Source organism: Cheilinus undulatus, linkage group 8 (genome assembly GCF_018320785.1).
Source record: "Cheilinus undulatus linkage group 8, ASM1832078v1, whole genome shotgun sequence".
Classification (NCBI taxonomy): Eukaryota; Metazoa; Chordata; class Actinopteri; order Labriformes; family Labridae; genus Cheilinus; species Cheilinus undulatus.
This window is the reverse complement of record NC_054872.1, coordinates 23,047,246-23,065,073: the sequence shown is the minus strand read 5'-3', so window position 1 is coordinate 23,065,073 and position 17,828 is coordinate 23,047,246. Positions and strand designations below refer to the sequence as shown.

At 40.6% G+C, this 17,828-nt stretch overlaps 1 protein-coding gene across 1 annotated transcript in view; it reads left to right on the top strand.

Moving 5' to 3' along the window:
• The first annotated feature begins 396 nt into the window (after positions 1-396).
• The window catches only part of col14a1a (collagen, type XIV, alpha 1a), a 194,361-nt gene continuing 176,929 nt past the window's right edge, over positions 397-17,828 (top strand). The window contains exons 1-5 of the mRNA XM_041793294.1: positions 397-420; positions 3,633-3,704; positions 6,514-6,723; positions 10,274-10,299; positions 10,547-10,668. Of these exons, the coding sequence (XP_041649228.1) occupies positions 397-420; positions 3,633-3,704; positions 6,514-6,723; positions 10,274-10,299; positions 10,547-10,668 (454 nt within the window). The remainder of the gene's footprint in view (positions 421-3,632; positions 3,705-6,513; positions 6,724-10,273; positions 10,300-10,546; positions 10,669-17,828) is intronic.

Below are 17,828 nucleotides of genomic sequence, written 5' to 3'. Positions count from 1 at the left end.
CAAATGTGAGATCTGTCACATATCACCTCAATGCACACACAGGGAGTCACCTGATCTAAAATACACACATTTCTCACATTCCTGAGCTGTACTATACCAAAAGTAGAAGACGGTAGAACCTAAAGTCCCACCAGTCCAGGTCACAGATTTATACTCAGGCATATGTGTCAGGATTTTGGATGTCTGGACCAGAACAGCTTTTTTCAGAGATTTGAATTATTTATTCAAGTATACAGTTCCTGAATGTTTGACAGTACTGCTAAGATCTTAGAGTGTACCTGACCTCTATAAAGACAGAGCTCCTATAGTCAAACCTTACTGAGCTTAATAACCTGATCAGCCCTAACACGTGGTTGATGCGATTATTCAGCAGAGCCTAAAATTTGATGGGCCGAAATGGTGGGAAAGGAGGAGAGCAGAGTAGGAACAGTGAAGAAAGGAGCTAAAGAAAGGACTTAAGAAAGGAATGTCATGATAGTAGAGCACCAATAAAAAAAGGAAAAAACAGGAGAAATGAGCATATGACAAACAGGGAGGACAGCAGCCTGGCTCACCAATTGGGCAGGTCTTTAGGTCTGCTGGTGTGAACCTCTGAGGAGAGGAGCTGTCAGTCACAGTCCAACTGTGAGAGCTGCAGCTCAGAATACAAAGTTGAACAATAAACACGGTCTGCCCTATCACCTGTAGTTTCAGCCAAGAAAATGCTACCAGTGCTGGTTTTGCTGAGCACACTTTTCCACAATGACAGTTCTGATATGCAAATTCAAAGCATGGATAATATTTACCATGTTTACAGTGATGGTTTGTAAAGTTAGCATGCTTACATACTTTATCACTAATTATCAGTAAACACAAAGAACAGCTAAATCAGACACTGTTGTTTCTGTCTCAGATATTTTTCTATTCAACATTACAATTAGAGTGAAGATCACAAAGTCCACCAACTGAAAGCTCATCATGTGGGGTGTTAATATGGCTTTACCAGATATAATAGCATCAGTCTAGTAGTTGTCCAGACATGTAATCGGGGGGATGGTGAGTAGTTTGGATTCCCCAGGCAAAGACCAATACAATGCACTCCTCTATTTGGCATAAAGGGGACATATTTTGAAAAAATCACTTTTTCAGGTTTTTCTAGGAAAAATATGTGCCCCTGGCACCCCTTCATGACCTTCATGACTATGTGGGGAGTTGGCCCCGCCCCCAGGTTCAGTTTGCCCTACCTGCTTGACAGAAAGGTCCGCCCTCCTCTCCTGAGCTTCGTCTCAGCTGCCTGTTGAGAGGAAGATCAAGAGAGCCACATCCATTAAGTCACATCCATTTCCTGAGAGGGGCGGAGTCAGGGGCGGAGTCAGACAGCTCAGTAACATTTAGTAACATTTAAAGGGATACTTCAACATTATGGCAGATTCGCCCATTGCCATAATTCCTATAGTCTTAGTAATAGGTCCGTTCCTTTAGTTGTCGGTGCAAGGTGTTTCTAGATATGGGGGGACCGTTAAACCAGCTGCACCGTGAACGCTGTGTTAGCAGACGGAATTTTTGCTTTCCCTCATCAAACTCATCAAATACACAATCCAACAACTCCAAAACGCTCTTGTGGACAAGTTGTGACCTGCACATTCATTACGCTATGAAATAATTACGTATGATTATGTAACATTACGAGACATGAAGCAAATACTCAGAACTATTTCTTGAGTGAATCACTGGGCGGAGTGACACAGTGCAGCAGCCATGTCTGGAGAAAAGTTCCGGCTTTGCATTTAACTTTAAAACATCTCCGTCTCGTAATGTTCCATGATTATTTCATAGCGTGGTGAATGTGCAGGTCACAACTTGTCCACAAGAGCGTTTTGGAGTTGTTGGATTGTGTATTTGATGAGTTTGATGAGGGAAAGCAAAAATTCAGCTGGTTTAACGGTCCCCCCATATCTAGAAACAGCTTGCATGGACAACTGAAGGAAACAGACCTATTACTAAGACTATAGGAATTATGGCAATGGGCGAATCTGCCAAAATGTTGAAGTATCCCTTTAAAGTTACAGACACAGAAACAGCTTATTTTGAGCAGGGCTGAAACAGAGGGGTTTTAAGACATGCAAAAATCCAACACTGGAATGTTTTTTCAGAAACAAACTTCACAGGCATGTTTTGGGGACCTCTGACACCAATACAAACTTGTCTTAAAATGGTAAAATATGTCCTCTTGAATGCAATCAAACTAGAGAACAACTTTCTTGAAGCATCTGTCTTCTGGTAATAAAGCCTGAGAACTATAGGACATACCCAGTTCTTCAAAACAAACTCTTGGAGTCTACCAGTTATCAGCCTGAACTGACGAGATTCCATATCTGACATCGGGCAGATCAGTCTTTCAAAGCTCCAGTCTGAAACGACAGGGCCCATTCTGAGGACAGACCAGACCAATCAGTGACATTTAAGAAGCATGAGCTGGTAGCTACAGGTGGGGTGTAGTTGTACTGCAAGCCAGTTAACAATGGTGTTACGGTTAGATTGAATGCAGCTTGAAGTTTTTATCAAAATTTGGCCACATTATAACTAGAAGATGCAAAGAACCACACAGTAAGCTTTTCTTGCAGGACAGCATGTTTTTGCTCTCCTGGCCGCATGGTTGCTGGTGTAGCAATTAGCTTGGCTGTAGCTAACTGGACAGCATTTCTTGATCAAAAGAAGAGCAAAGCTTTTCTTGGCAGAAAATATGTTTTTGCTTCAGTTCTGACTGCCTACAGCATGAATTCGTCTCTTCAACTGGATCCATCAATGTTAGCAACCACAGCAGCTACCATGACAAGTTCATGTGTCCTCATATGCTAAATTATTCTGTGAGGAAATATCAGGCTAGATGCGATCTACTTAACCAGGATTTATCTTCAAGGTATCAACAAAGTCAGATGGATTTATCCTCTGGGGATCATGAGAGTCTCAACACAGTTTCATGACAATCTATCACAACGGTGAAGAAGTGTTAAAGCTCATTATTTACTACTGATATCTATTCTTTAATTAACTTTGCATAAAATAGACAAAAAACATCAATTTCTTGATCACTTAAATTGTAGCTTCAGTTAATGTTTAAAAGCTGCTCAGCTAATAAATTAAAGAGCGGAGAAACATTTCAGTAGTTTCATTGAGAATACACAGCTGATCTAACTTAGAAGTGCTTATCTGTGAGGTACATACTACATGTTGTTTTTAGGGTTACTGAGGTAGGTCTGATATCTAAATAATAGACTGTAGGTCAAGACATCCTGCCCTAATTGTGTACACTTGGCGTCTACACGTGTATAGTGAGTATTTGTGTGGTGTGTGGTCTCCTGTTAACAGACGACAGATGAACGGAAAAGAGGATGGCAGAGGGACAGGAAGGAAGGAAGAGGATGAGGAGGACTGAATCCTTATCCACTTGATTATAGCGTTTGTTGCATCTGGACAGTTGTTTGGCTAAGGGGTGCAAGTGTGTGTTTCTGGAGCATTTAAATGTCTGTGTGCATGCATGAGTGTTTGTGTGTGAAGCGCCCCAGGGACACACCTGGAGTGAAGCTACTCCTCGTTTCAAATCAGCTAGCCACTGGCACATTTCACCCTTCTGTGTTTCCCATCACTCCCAGTGTTCCCCCTCAGGGCGAGCCACAAAGTCTCTGAAACAGCAGAGGAGAGGAGAGCATGAGGGGGATTACAAAGTACGCACAGGTCTCTTATTTAAGCCCCATAGAAAAGAACGCCTCAGCTAACAGGTTTGTTTTAATGCCCACTTTAACCAAGATTAAAGCCACAGTTTGACAAACACACCCATTTGTTCTTCTGATGAGAGTTAGATGAGGAGACACACACACACACACACACCCTATCAGATCAGTGATCACAGTCTAAACCATATGAGACAAATAGCCTCACTAACTTTATCAGGGATAAAACCACATCTTATGTGGAAGCACTAAGCAGAGCAGCAATTGTACTTTTTATTTACTCTATTTTCCCAGGATATTTGATAACTTCTGCCGGCTTTATTGGGACCTCTTTTTGATAATATCTTCTCTCCAAGTTGCAAAAGCACAAAACAAACATAGATCATGTTCCAAATCATAAGAGTGCAAAGTGGGTTCAGAAGAAGTATGCAAAAATGCAACGTACTACTGGTGTATCCAAAACTAACTGTGGAAAAGAGTGTGGAAAGATGACTTATTGGTGACACTGATTTTGAGAACCTTGATTCTCATATGGAGGGTCGGGAGCCTAAAGTTGGTCGCAAAGCCATTTTAAGTGGGTCATGGATGTATGCTTTGCAAAAATTAGGCAAAAAGCTTATTATGTGCTTTTATTTTGAAGGAAAAGTCTCCATCTCTTTGTTCAGTCACATCTTTTATTCCGTCTCAAGTTCATATGCATCATTTTTCATTTAAAAATATGGTTATGGTTAAGAAATCTGGGTTGCAATTTGTCATTGAAGAGGTCATGGTGGGTCCTAGCCAGGCCTGCCCACAGATTTGACTGGGCCACTGACAAACCCAGAGAATAGGCCCTCACCAGCTGTGATTTATTGATGGTATCAGTGCAAGTGTGTTGGATTGGTAGCATTGGTGCTATCATCCTGGTTGATTTTACTCAGTTTTGGAGCTGAAAAGTGTGAGAAACTGGTATTGGGTTCTGATGTTGACCTTATTAGTGCTGGGAATGGCAGTATGGTGTGTCCTGGTCTGACCTATCACAGTGACCAGCTGGATATTTTTAATATCAACTGAGGTTTATTCCATTATTACAAGATAAATGGCTGTGAGAAATAAATCCATAATGAAAATCAGCTTTGTCATCTCAAGATAGCATGAAATATAAGTTGAGATCACATAAAACTGAAATGAAGTTATTACAAAAATCCAAACCTTATTCTTGAGAGCTACTAAGCTCAAATCTAGAGAAAACAACAGGAAATGTCTGGATTTCTTTGAAAACTTCAATGAATTCATGAATAGATGCATGTCCTCTACAAGCATCCATGGCACTGGGCCTCTGAACAGTTTCACACAAGGATCTGAGGAAAACAAACAAGTAATGTGCTAATTATTTTTTGTATTGTTTTCCCTATTTGGGTATGGCTAGCTGTTTCCCCTTATTTTCAGTCCTGTAGCGCTAATTTCATCAGCAAAAAAGTGAGGGAAATGTTCATTTACAAGCCCTTTTTTCATATGTTTCACCACCACTTATACACTATATGGACAAAAGTATTTGGTCGAATATTGGAGGTATTTTAATCAGACCTGTTGGGTGTATAAAATCAAACACCAAGTGATGCAGTCACTAACAACCATTTGCCATGCTAAATGGGTCGTTCTGAGGAGCTCAGTGACTTAAAGCGTGGGGCTGTGATGGATGCCACCTTTGCAAGAAGATGGTTCATGAAATTTCATCCCTGTTGACTGTCAACTGTAAGTGATATTATCAGGAGGTGGAAGCATTTAGGAACAACAGCAACTAAGCCAGGAAGCGGAAGACCATGTAAATTCAGAGTGGAGTCAGTGATTGCTAAGGCACATAGTGCATAAAAGTCTCCAATGCTCTGCTGATGCCCTAGCTGAGAGGCTTTGAACTGCCACTGGCATTAATGTTAGTATGAAAACTGCAGCGGGAGCGTCAAGGAATGAGTTTCCATGGCTGAGCAGCTGCATGCAAACCTCACATCACCAAGTCTAAGTCTAAGTGTGGGATGGAGTGGTGTGAAGCACACTGACGCTGGACTGTGGAGCAGTGGAAATGCGTTGTGTCAACTGTGAAGTTTGGTGGAGGGGGGATAATGGTATGGGGCAGTTTATAAGGGTTTGGATTGGCCCCTTATCTCCAGTGAAGGCCAATCTTAATGCTTCAGCATACCTAGACATTTTGGACAATGTCTTGCTTCCAACTTTGTGGTAATAGTTTGAGGAAGGCCCTTTTCTTTTCCAATATGACTGCACAAAACAAGGACTATAAAGACATGGTTTGATGAATTTGGTGTGGAAGAACTCAACTTGCCTGCACACAGCCTTGACCTCAACTCCACTGAACACCTTTGATGAACTGGAATGGAGATTGTGGGCCAGGCCTTCTCATCCAACACCAGTGCCTGACCTTATAACTGCTCTATGGAATAAATGGGCACAAATTCCCACAGAAACACGCCAAAATCTTGTGGAAAGTCTTCCAAGAGGAGTGGAGGCTGTAAAAGCTGCAAGAGGGGGACAAACTCTGTATTAAAGAGCATGTATTTAAATACAGTATCATTACAGTCCCTGTTGATGTAACGGTGAGGCGTCCAAATACTTTTTTCCATATAGGGTACGTCTTCCTCCTCTCCTGTAAAGATTAAGAATAAAGGATTGTATTCCCAGATTATGAGATGGTTCGTTCTAAGAGGTTTATGACTTGGAATATTTTTCAAATCTACCATTTGGGTAAAATGATATAAACAAAGAAGCTCTTCTCTGTTATGTAGTCTACTTTTGTTTGTTTGTATTTCAGCAGAGCATCAAAATCTACGGCGTTGTGCCTTTAAACATCAGAGCTCGCAGCGCAGCAGGGCATGGCCACGCACCTGCTCCGAGCGCACGGAGCCATTTCCAGGCGGACTTTTCTTTACCAGACTTTCTGCTTCCATGTGGCTCCTTTACAGCCTCTGAATCCGGAGATGTCTACACGACAAAGTCGACAAGTCCCGTCGTGATCGCGGAGGTGCACAAACATAGAAAGCCCCCAGGGGCTTGAGCCGGATTGAAACCTGCAGGTTGGCAGCGGAGGCTTTTGCGCAGCGGCACCGTCTCTCTCTCTCTCTTCCTCTCTCTCTTTCTGAGATGAACAGGGGCGAAGGAGAGGGAAGGGTTGGGACAGGGAGGAATAGCTGGAGGGAGGGATGGCTGAATAACGAGGAGAGAAACACCCACCCCGGACTGACCGAGTAGTATCCGGAGAGACGGAGTGAGAGAAAAGAAAGAGAGAGGGAGAGAGGGAAAGAAGAAAGAGGGATCCATTTGGAGGCAGCAGCAGCAGTCTTTGGTATTCCGCGGATATTTTTTCCTTTGAGGATAAAAAGGACGCCTTGAATTGATGACTGAAGAGGTATGAATGTAGATTTCATTCATTGTGAGAGTGTGAGTGGATGAGGCGCTCTCAGGTGCGCGGCGCTGCATGGAGCCGCTGAACGAAACGACTTCATTTGAATAAATCAGATTGTTTGACCCAGATCCGACAGAGAAAGTTAATTTGAATCACTCAGTAGCACTTTGAAATTATCACTGGGAAATTATCTTGACTGCATGCTTTGTGGATTAAACTTGTGCAGTTCAGGCAAGTGAAAAAATCCATCCAAAATGCTGATTTCAACATTTATTTTTATATTCAAAGCTGCTTTCTCCAAAAAAATATAATTTCTCTTTTTTAAAGCAGTCCTTTCAGTTGCTCGCGTGCCATCTACCGTAATAAACTGCATTAAAGTGCACTCTGGGTTCCATAAATAGGCTTTAAAAACATGCAAATCAAGCACACTGTGCGTAAATTGACTTAGGGTGGCGCCTTTGCCCTGTTTTTCATTAACCAGTTAAGCAGCTGAAGTTGCCCTTTGCATCCAACTGAGAATCTGCAAAAGAAAGTTTTAGTGCTGAAGAGAAAACCTGACTTTACTGCCATCAAGTCTCTTGTGTGCGTATTTCTGCTTTGTTTATGTGTGGTAGGCTAAGACTAATTCAAGCTTTCTCATTCCCCTCTTCATGTCCTCGGGCTGATGTAAGAAACAAAATATCACTCCTAATTCCCGGAGTAGTTTCTGCTCCTTATTATGCATTGCCATCTTCCTGGCCTTTTGACACAGACTGGATTAAAACGAGCTGGCTGTTCGTTCAGTACCACTGAGTGTTACACCTCCAGATCACACACAGACCCAGTCATGAAACAACTTTTGCTACACGTGCTGTTTTATTCATACAGTCAGCCAGCCAGTGTGTTTCCCCGAGAAGAGCAGAGATAAGATGTCTTTGTGTGTGTGTCTGCCCTCAGTGTGTAATAATGACTGGCAGACTGGAGAGGAGGTGAAAGGTGGAGAGGAGTGGGGGGGATCTGTGGAGGAGAGGGTTCAGAGAACAAAAAAGTAGGAAGTCAAAGGATGAGGAGGAGGAAAGGGGGTTGAGATAGGGAGAAGAGGAGGTGGACAAAAGCAGTCGAGAAGTGTTCCCTCTCTGGACTGTCAATCAAACTCTGCTTTTTCCCTGTCACCATCTTTATCCTCTACTAAATTTTGTCCCTCTTTTTCATCTTTTGTCTCTTCTCTTTTTCTCCTCCTTTGATGTTTTTTCTTCGTCTGTGCAAGTATGAAATAAAACGTCTGAATCAAGACAAATTAGGGAGATTTTATTAATAGAAGCACTGCTGTGCAAATTGCAGCATTGTTATTTTTAATATACCCTCCCAACCCTGCATGTTTACATGAGGACTTTAATGGTGAATGGACTTGAGCTTTTTCCACAGCAGATCACATTCACACACTGATGGCAGACAAAGCAGTGGGAACAAACTGTAGTTAAGGAGGAGCTTGGACTGAACCCACAGCCTTCCCATTAAGGGAAAAGGGACTTTACTGAGCCATAGTCGCACCATGAGATTATGTTGGCTTATAGTAAAATTTATGATGTCAGAAGTTTTGAGATAATTGTCAGGAATGTCTAAAGAAGTTTAAATAATTTAAATGTTGGGTGAAGTTGTAATGAAATTTTCAGGAATTTTTGTGAATTTGTTTGGATATTTAGGGGAATTTGCTTGGAAATTTTCAAGTATTTTTAATGGAAAATTGGGGGATATGTTGGTATATTTTGGAAAGTTTCATCGTACGTTTTGGAAGAAAAATAAATTTAATTTTTTGATGTTTTCATTGAAACTTGTTTGAGGGAATTTTTCAGGAAGTTTCATTGAAATTTTGGAACATTTTTATACGTCATTTTTGGGAATTTGGTATGAATTTTGGTGATAAATTGCTTGAAAATGTAGGTACTTTTATGAAAAGTTGGGAAATTTATTTGTAATTTGGGGAAATTTAGGTGGGGATGTCCTTTGATATTTTTCAAGAATTCTCATGGATTTTTGGTGGATTTGAGTGAAGTTGTCCTCCCATATTTTCAAGAATATTCTTGGGTTTGGGTGGGGATGTCCTTTGAAATTTACAGGAATTTTATTGGAAATTTGGGGGATTAGGTGGGAGTCCTTTGAAACTTTCATTAATTTTATTGGAAATTTGGAGGATTAGGTGGGACGGTCCTTTGAAACATTCAGGTATTTTCATGGATTTTGGGAGGAGTTTAGTTGGGGATGTCCTTTGCAATTTTTAAGAATTTTCATGGAATTTTTGGGGGGAATTATTTGAATGGGAGAATTTGACATTATTTTCATGGAGATTTCAAGAATGTATTGAAAGATTTTTGTGAAAAGACTTTGGGGAAATTTGCTTTGAAATTTTAGGTTATTCACTTCAAAGTTTTAAAGAATTATAAAAAAAAGTGGAAAATTTGATTTGTGGATTTGAATTCTGATGAATTTTTATCAGAGTGTTAAGGCACATGTTAAATAATATTAGGAGAATTTCTGGGTACTTCTTAAAGGGATGTTTCAAAATATGTTTAAGAATTTTCAAAAAAATTTGGGTGATTTCTTTCTTTTTTGTGTGTGGATTATGAAGAAAATGTCCATGTCCAAAATCAGAACTTTTTGTGGAGAATTTATTTATGCTTGGCCTTGTGGTCCATCACCAAAATAACAAGAAAAATGGCTCCACATCCCTCTTTCAATGATGGACACAATTTCTGACTAACTGAAGACCATCAGGCCAACACAAAGCCTAAACATCTGCTCTAAAGCCTCTCCGGGACTGGATTTTATGCAGAAACAGGACCTTCAGGAGATTTGCAGACATTATTTTTGGTTTAAAGAGAAAAAGGACAAGGCTGAGCTTTAAAACTTTTCAGGTGGGAGAAACTCAAACTGCTTTCCAAACTAATGCTCAGGTCTCTTGAGGAGGCATTAAAAATAAAGTTTTTCAACTTCAAGACACATTTGAGACTGAAATCTTCCTCTTCTCTTCTCTTCTCTTCTCTCCTCTCCTCTTCTCTTCTCTTCTCTTCTCTTCTCTTCTCTTCTCTTCTCTTCTCTCCTCTTCTCTTCTCTTCTCTTCTCTTCTCTTCTCTTCTCTTCTCTTCTCTAACAAAGTCCTTCTCTGTTTAACCCTCGGTTTTGCTCCATGTAGGCGGGCGTCTCGACTGCTGTTCTGTGGTCAGTCTGTAGACAGATAGACAGCTGCTCTGTGATAGTGTCAAAGGGGATATTAGACTGGGGGAATTTATTTCAGATCAGCATCTTGGGGCTGTGTGGGCAAGGTGGATCTTCTTGACCCCCACAGAGCCATGTCTTTCTCTGAAAGGCATTCATAGAGTTTGAATGATTGAAATCCCCTCATTTCTTTCCTTTTAAAGAATATTTGTCAAGCTATTTCTCTCTGCTTTTTCTTCCCTTTTTTCAGGTCTAGACTGCTGGTTGTGAGGATGTTGGATGTCAGGATGTTGCAGATTAGATGGTGTTTGTGGGCTCCACTGCTGTTACTGGTGCTGGTTTCCCATTTTCCCAGCAAGGCACAGGGTCAAGGTAAGTTCTTTTACTTCTTCTTCTTCTCACTTGTCCTTCTTATCTTTTCCCTGCCTTTCAAGCCAACTCTTGTCCCCCTTTCTCACCCCATCCATCTTTTCTCTTCCTTCACTTCCCACCTCAGCCACTCCTCCTCTGCTCATCATCACCGTCCATCACTCTTCCCCTCATCCATCTCTGAAGCCTTCCCCTCACCTTTCTGCCCTCCTCTACCTCTATATCTTCCCCCTCTTTTCCCTCTCATGACCCCCTCCATCTTCTCCTCCCCTGTTTCCCACTCGTCCTCCCCCGTGTGTCTCTGTTTGATGTGCGGTCTCATTCCAATCAGATCACCTCACACTCACAATCATATCACCTCCATATCATCACGCCGTTTCACCCCAGGAGCATGGCAGCTCTCGTAACCCTTCAGCTGATGCCTCCACGCTTCAGAGCGGTTTTAATAAGTGTGTTGTAACTGTGATGATTCAAGCTGTGATGATTTGCTGCTTGACGTGATATAACGCTCCAGTGTGCTTTGCAATCAACCTCACCTCAGCAAACCTGATTTAATCACACAGAGTCTCATCAAAGAGTGCAGTGCTTTCCGGCAAGTTTTTGGGCACGACTGTTAAAAATTTTTCATTTCAACTAGAGATGCACTGATTGATTGCAGTTACAGATGATAACTTCTCCACTGACCAAAACATGCTACTCAGAGACAAAACAGCAACATTTGGCTGATCTGTAGTCGTACTTATTTCATTGCTCTAGTAGCTGTTGTTAGCTGTGATGGTCGCTTTTACTCTGTAAAAGAGAAGTCCTGCTTGTGGCGAACAACTTCAACATAACAAGGATGACACACTGAACTCTGTTGAAGAGCATCTTTTGGATCATAGTGCTCCTTTCAGTCTTTGTTACTTGTAGTCAATCTAACTAGCTTACTATAGGTGGCATGGTTATTCAAAATGATGGGATCTGACATACCCTTCCATCTACCCCTCCCTAGATCTGCCAGTACAGATTCTGTATCCACCTTATTAAATACAAGTCATCTAAATCTTACGACTGCAGTTCATTAATGTGGGAGAGTATATTTGTTTCTGTGTTGTGAATACAGTGTGTGTGTGTTTGATATCAGTACCCTGTGAATGTAGAGGGTCAGACTTACTGTGACAGAGATTAGATAAAAGTCACCCCAAGGGACTATTAACCAATTAGCTGACCCTGCTTTGTGTTTGTTTATGTGTGTGGCTTTTATTCCTCCCAGCATGTCGAGTCTGGCAAGCAAGAAGCAGCAGCTCTTGTTTATAGGAGCAAACACAGAACTCAGATGTTTTTTTTTCTCTGAAATTGTTTTTTCAAAATCAATAATCCGCATGTGTCACAGTGTACTCATTGATCTGTTTTTACGACTGAATAAAGAAAGAAATTCAGCCTTAAAAGTAATTTATTCTATTAAATTGATCTTTAAGAGTGTTTTTGTGCTGTTTAAATTTTCTTTAAAGCCTGAATCGATCAACGTGGAGCCGCTTTGTGTTTATTTACCACAGGAAGTCCTTATTAAATAGTGATTACTTTAAAATGAATGTAGGGGTTCTACTTTTCATCCGTCTCTCTCTTTCCTTCACTTAGTTGTCTCTATTTTCCATTTCCTTTTTCTTTCCTCTATTCTCTATGTTCATGCTTCTCGCTCTGTTTCCTTTAATTTATTTCTCCCCTCGCTGTTTCCCATTTTCTCTCTCTCTCTGAACATTTTATTCCAGTTTTCATCAGCAGGTCGGTAGGTCATGCTATCCATTGTAAGCAGGCAGAAGTCAGAGGAGAGACAGAAGTGTGACACCATATATTAGGCTCAGGTTTGATCCCAGGGAATCACAGCAGGACACGGACGGCCTCCAAGACACTGTAGAGCGTGCTCCGCTCAATCCCTTCATTAGCGACCATGTGATAGCTATTAATTTCTGCCTGGTCTATCCCTCCCCTATAAGCTGCAACATCTGGTCAGAGGGGGATTTAGACTCGAGGGATTAGTTTGTGTTTGAGGATGTTTGTATATACAACACAAATGTCTGGATATCATCAGGAACTCCCACTGCCAGAGAGTGGGTCAGTCCAGGAGGGATTTCTCTACAAGAACTGCCTGATGTTACACATGATCTGGTTTTCAAACTTTTACTAAATATCATTTACACCTAGTGACAGCAATTCATCGGTGCCAAATTTTCATGCGTTGCTCAAGAAATTGTAGAGTCTTTGCACATCATTTTATCATTGAGAAGCTATGGGACATCTGCTTTTACACACTGATAAGTTTCACCGAGACATCTGGATTAGAATTTAGTAAAACCAAATGAACAAGGAAGAACTGAAATGAAAGTTACTTTTTTTGTTGACTAGACAAATACACCAATCTAATAAAAATGTATTTGCAAAGTACATAACAGATACTTTAATGCATAAAAATGCAACAATTTCAGAAAATTGTTACTGCCTGAAGTAAAAAGTCAATTTATTTAATCATGTGCGGGTAACATTGACATGTTCATTTCAGTGTCTGTCAAATAATTTACCATGAATATGTTAATGCTGCATTCGGAGTAGATTTTAGGCTAAATGAACTTGATTTGTTGGCAGGGAACATCTTTTGATATGTTAAATATGAACACTTATATGTGTGAGACTGCACTTAGGCAGATTGGAGATCTTAGGCAAATGCTAATGTGACTTTAGTGACGAAGCTGAAGTTTGAAGTTTTAAATATAACATTTAGCTGGTGCATCACTGTACTTAAGGATAAGAAACAACGCTGCAAGATAATATACCATGACCGTACAACACAACAAGGCATGACATAACACAACATGACACCACAAGATACCATATGACAGGACACAATAAATTAAGGTTTACTATGACCAAACAACAAGACAGAGTGTAACGGGTAACAACACAATGTACCCGATATGACATGGCACTACATGATAAAACTAGATACTATAAGAAAGATAAGATAACATACCATATAACCATACAACAGGCCAAGGCACAAAAAGGCATGACAAGATACCGAACGACATGACACGAAATGACAAGATACCACATAACGGCAAACAACAAGGCACGACAAGATTGCACATGACAGGACACCACACAACACGAAATGACAAGGTACCACATGACAGGACACAACAAGAAATATAAAAGGATGAGACAAGGCTAGCAATGACACATCAAGGCACACCACAATACCAAATGACAGGATAGGACAAAGCATGGCAAGATATCAAATGAAAGGAAATGACAAGGCATTACATGACACGACAAGGCATGACATTATACGACAATGCAAGGCAAGATACCACATAACAGGATATGACAAGGCACAACATGACATGTCAAGATACCATATGACAGGACAAAACCCAGCACGACAAGATACCACATGACAAGACTCTACAAGATACCACATGACAGATCACTAAAAGATACCACATAACAGGACATGACAAGGTGTGACATAACATGACGACACATGACAAGATACCACATGACAGGACACAACTAGGCATGACATGACACGGCAAGGCACATCAAAGCACCCAAGTTATCACATGACAAGGTACAACAATGCATGACATGACAGGACAAGGAATAACAAGATACCACATGACAGGATAAGAAAAGGAATGACATGACACGACTAAGCATGACAAGATACTGCATGAAAGGATAAAACAATGTATGACGTGGCACGACAAGGCTCAACAAGATACCACATAACAGGACATGACAAGGAATGACAAGGCATTAAATGATAAGCCAAGATATCATATCACAGGACAAAACAAGGCATGACAAGATACCATATGATAGGACATGACAAGGCACAAGGCATGACACGACATGACATGTATCACAAGATATGACAGGCCAGATAACATATAACCATACGACACGACAAGATACAACAGGATATGACATGTCTGACATAGTACCATGTGATAATACCATGTCAGACACCGCAACAAAAATCTTATGTTGTCCTGGGTGGGTTAGGGAGTGTAAATCATAGCTGCGTCAGAATTGCTCTGAGTGATGCTAGCAGTCTTGTGCTCTGAAGACCAAAATAACAAAGATGGAATGACTGTGGACTCAGTATGGACAGGGCATCTTTCAAACAGAACCTGAGGTACGAATGTGATAACATGTAAAGAAAAATAGCCTAGTTAGATAGCTATGCATGCTTAGCAGTCTATAAACAAAAAGTTCCCGCAGGGAAAAAAGATTGGGTATGGGAAATTTCATAATGCCACTCTGGAAAATGATATTCAAGACAGGGAGCAAATGCTATCCTATTGGTGAGTGTCAGGTTAAGGCCGGATCAGACGATGCAAATTCAGCCAGATTTTGGCTAGACTACATCGTCCCAGCCCTTTCAAATGTCAGGCCAAATATGAACATGTGGAACAATACTATTTTATTGTTTGACGTTATCAATGACACGTCTAGGACCCCTCATGATTTGAGAAGACTGGCAAGTCAGAATTTCTCCTGCATCATCAGTCTAGTTTAACACCCTGACCTGATGTCAACAACATGTAGTCAGATGCCTATCAATAGAACACCTAGCCTCATTGAGGAAAACTGTCTGTTAAAAGGTTTTTGTTGTGATCGTTAGCCACCATACCCTGAGATTTAAAAAAAAGCTAAGCCCTGCCTCCTCAGTTTTGTATGATAATATGCCACATGGCATGATACAACACAACAAGATAAGATACCATAAAACATGATTAAATAAATAAATAAAAAATTGAATATCACGTTAAATGTGAAAGTCCTTGACAGACTCACAGATAGACTTTCAGTCCTCACTATAACTATGTTTCGCTCTGCAGTGTTTATTTCCTATACAAAGCATCTCTGTTATTGCAAATGTGTCGTTCCTTTATTTGAGGAGGCACAGTTTAGACAATTAGATTTGATAGGTGTGAGTCTTCAGCTACACTGAATCCCTCCTTCTGCTGAAACAATCAAATACTTTATTTATTTCAGAGGAGTTAGCTGTAGCCAACACAGTGGATTGTTTCTTTCCTTTTCTCTGACGGTTACATTGGCCTTGAGAGGTTTCACAGAAGGAAATGTAAATTTTGTTCTCTCAGTGTACGAGGAGTGACCCGGCACTTTATGTTTTTGTTCCAATGCAGCAGTGAGCTAGACAGACGGAGGAAGATGGCTGAAACTGGATGTTTGCCACCTTAACATCTTAACCCTGATCTTGTTTTTCAGAGGAAGGGAGAGCTGTCTTGTATCTTAATAAATACAACTCATTTTTTATTTGGGTCTTATTTAGTTGTCAGTAAGTCATTTTAAATATGCTGTGTGTGGGCTGTCTTGTATTTGTGTGCGATTGCTGTGTGCATAGTTAATTAAGGTAATTGATTTTGTTGATTGGGTGACAACAGGGTCAATACCGTGCTTCAGGTCATACCAGAACAGAAAATGTGCTCAGAAACACATTTACAAAGATATTGCACTTTTGTTTGTGGCTAGATTAGTGTGTGTGTATGTGTGATAAGGTGGCAGCCTGGTGGATTAGTATGAGTGAAATTGTTGGCCGATGATTTTGGTTTTAATGAACAGGGAGAGAAGCCAATGATGAGAAATCATTTATTCATAAACAAAAGGGAGGATGAGATGGAACAACCTGTTTTGAATTTAAAAACTGTTAAATTATCCAAACCCACATGGCCGTCACATCGACTCTCTGCCGCTGCTGCTGATGGTAATCCAGCTTGTCATAATCATCAGCCACTTTGGACTAAATGGAGCATTGAATAGTTGGAGAAATGATGTGCAGGAGGCTCTCTAATTTTCCCCTGTTGTTGTTGTCAGAGCATGTAGAAACTGTTCTGTGAATAAACAAAATTTACCTTAATTAATGGGAACACGAGCCAGTGCTGATATTTTTGGGGAATATGAAGCTTTGGCAGAGACTGATGTAGGAACAAAATGGTGGCAATACGCATAATATCAATCTGGATACTCAGCTCTCCTGCTCAATCCAATATTCATGCACATGCCAATTTACACAGTGTGTTGTACCCTGGTGTTGGTTGGAATAGTGATTGTCAGTTGGTGGGGTATTAGTCTGAAAAGCATGAATTAAGCTATAGTGATTTGAAACATAGATGTGTTAATAGTGGAATAGTGCACAGAGCCTGAGTTGATTCAGGGTTGAATGGATTTTGTAAAAAAGGATACAAAACATACAAACATTTATTACATGGACTAAAGTATTCAGCTGCCTAACCATTACACCAACAGGGACTGTAATGACTCAAACACATACTCTTTAATATGGCGTAGCACCCCCACAGGCCACACCATTTGCTTTAACAGTCGTTGACCCTACTTTATGATTTTACGTGGTCGTCAACTTTGTGGCTGAGTTGCTGTTGTTCCTAAACGCTTCCACTTTCTAATAAGACTACAAAATGTACTTAAATAGAATTAAAATTACTGTTTCTTTAATATATTCAGGTTAAAAGTGAGCCATATGGTTTATGCAAAGTACAGAGTACTGAGTAGCTACTTATGATATCCTAAAGGGTTGTACAGCATAGCATGATCTTTCCTTGATGTGGAGTAACAACAAGAGAATATGAATCTCTAACCACGTTGTTTAGATTTCAGTCAGACACACTCTCGTCATACATTTAACCATTATATTGCCAAATGGATATACAGTTTTACTTGGCGCTATAAAGGAGGAGGCTGGGGTGGAGGAGGTTAAGCTTTGCCAACAGCAGCAGCGTGGTGAATCAGCATTAATGCAAGCTGGGATCAGTGAGATGTAGGTCATGTTTAAATACAATGCTGTGAAGAGAGAGAAAGAGATGTGATAGGCTGTGGAAGCTGGGAGGCAATAATTAGGATCGGCTGCCTGTCAGCTCATAGTACTGGCCGTCAGTTCCTACAGGACATGGTCCTGAACAAACTAATGCTAGGCTTAATTAAATAATACTTTTATAGTAGAGTATAGCAACAGCTGTTTTTGGATGAACATGGAATTATTCTTATTCTATGGGCTATTGGCCATCATAAGTTTAGTTTTATGTTGCTGAGAGAAAGCCTGGACCTCCTTGATGCGTGTGTTTTTTTTTTTTTTTACTTGGTAA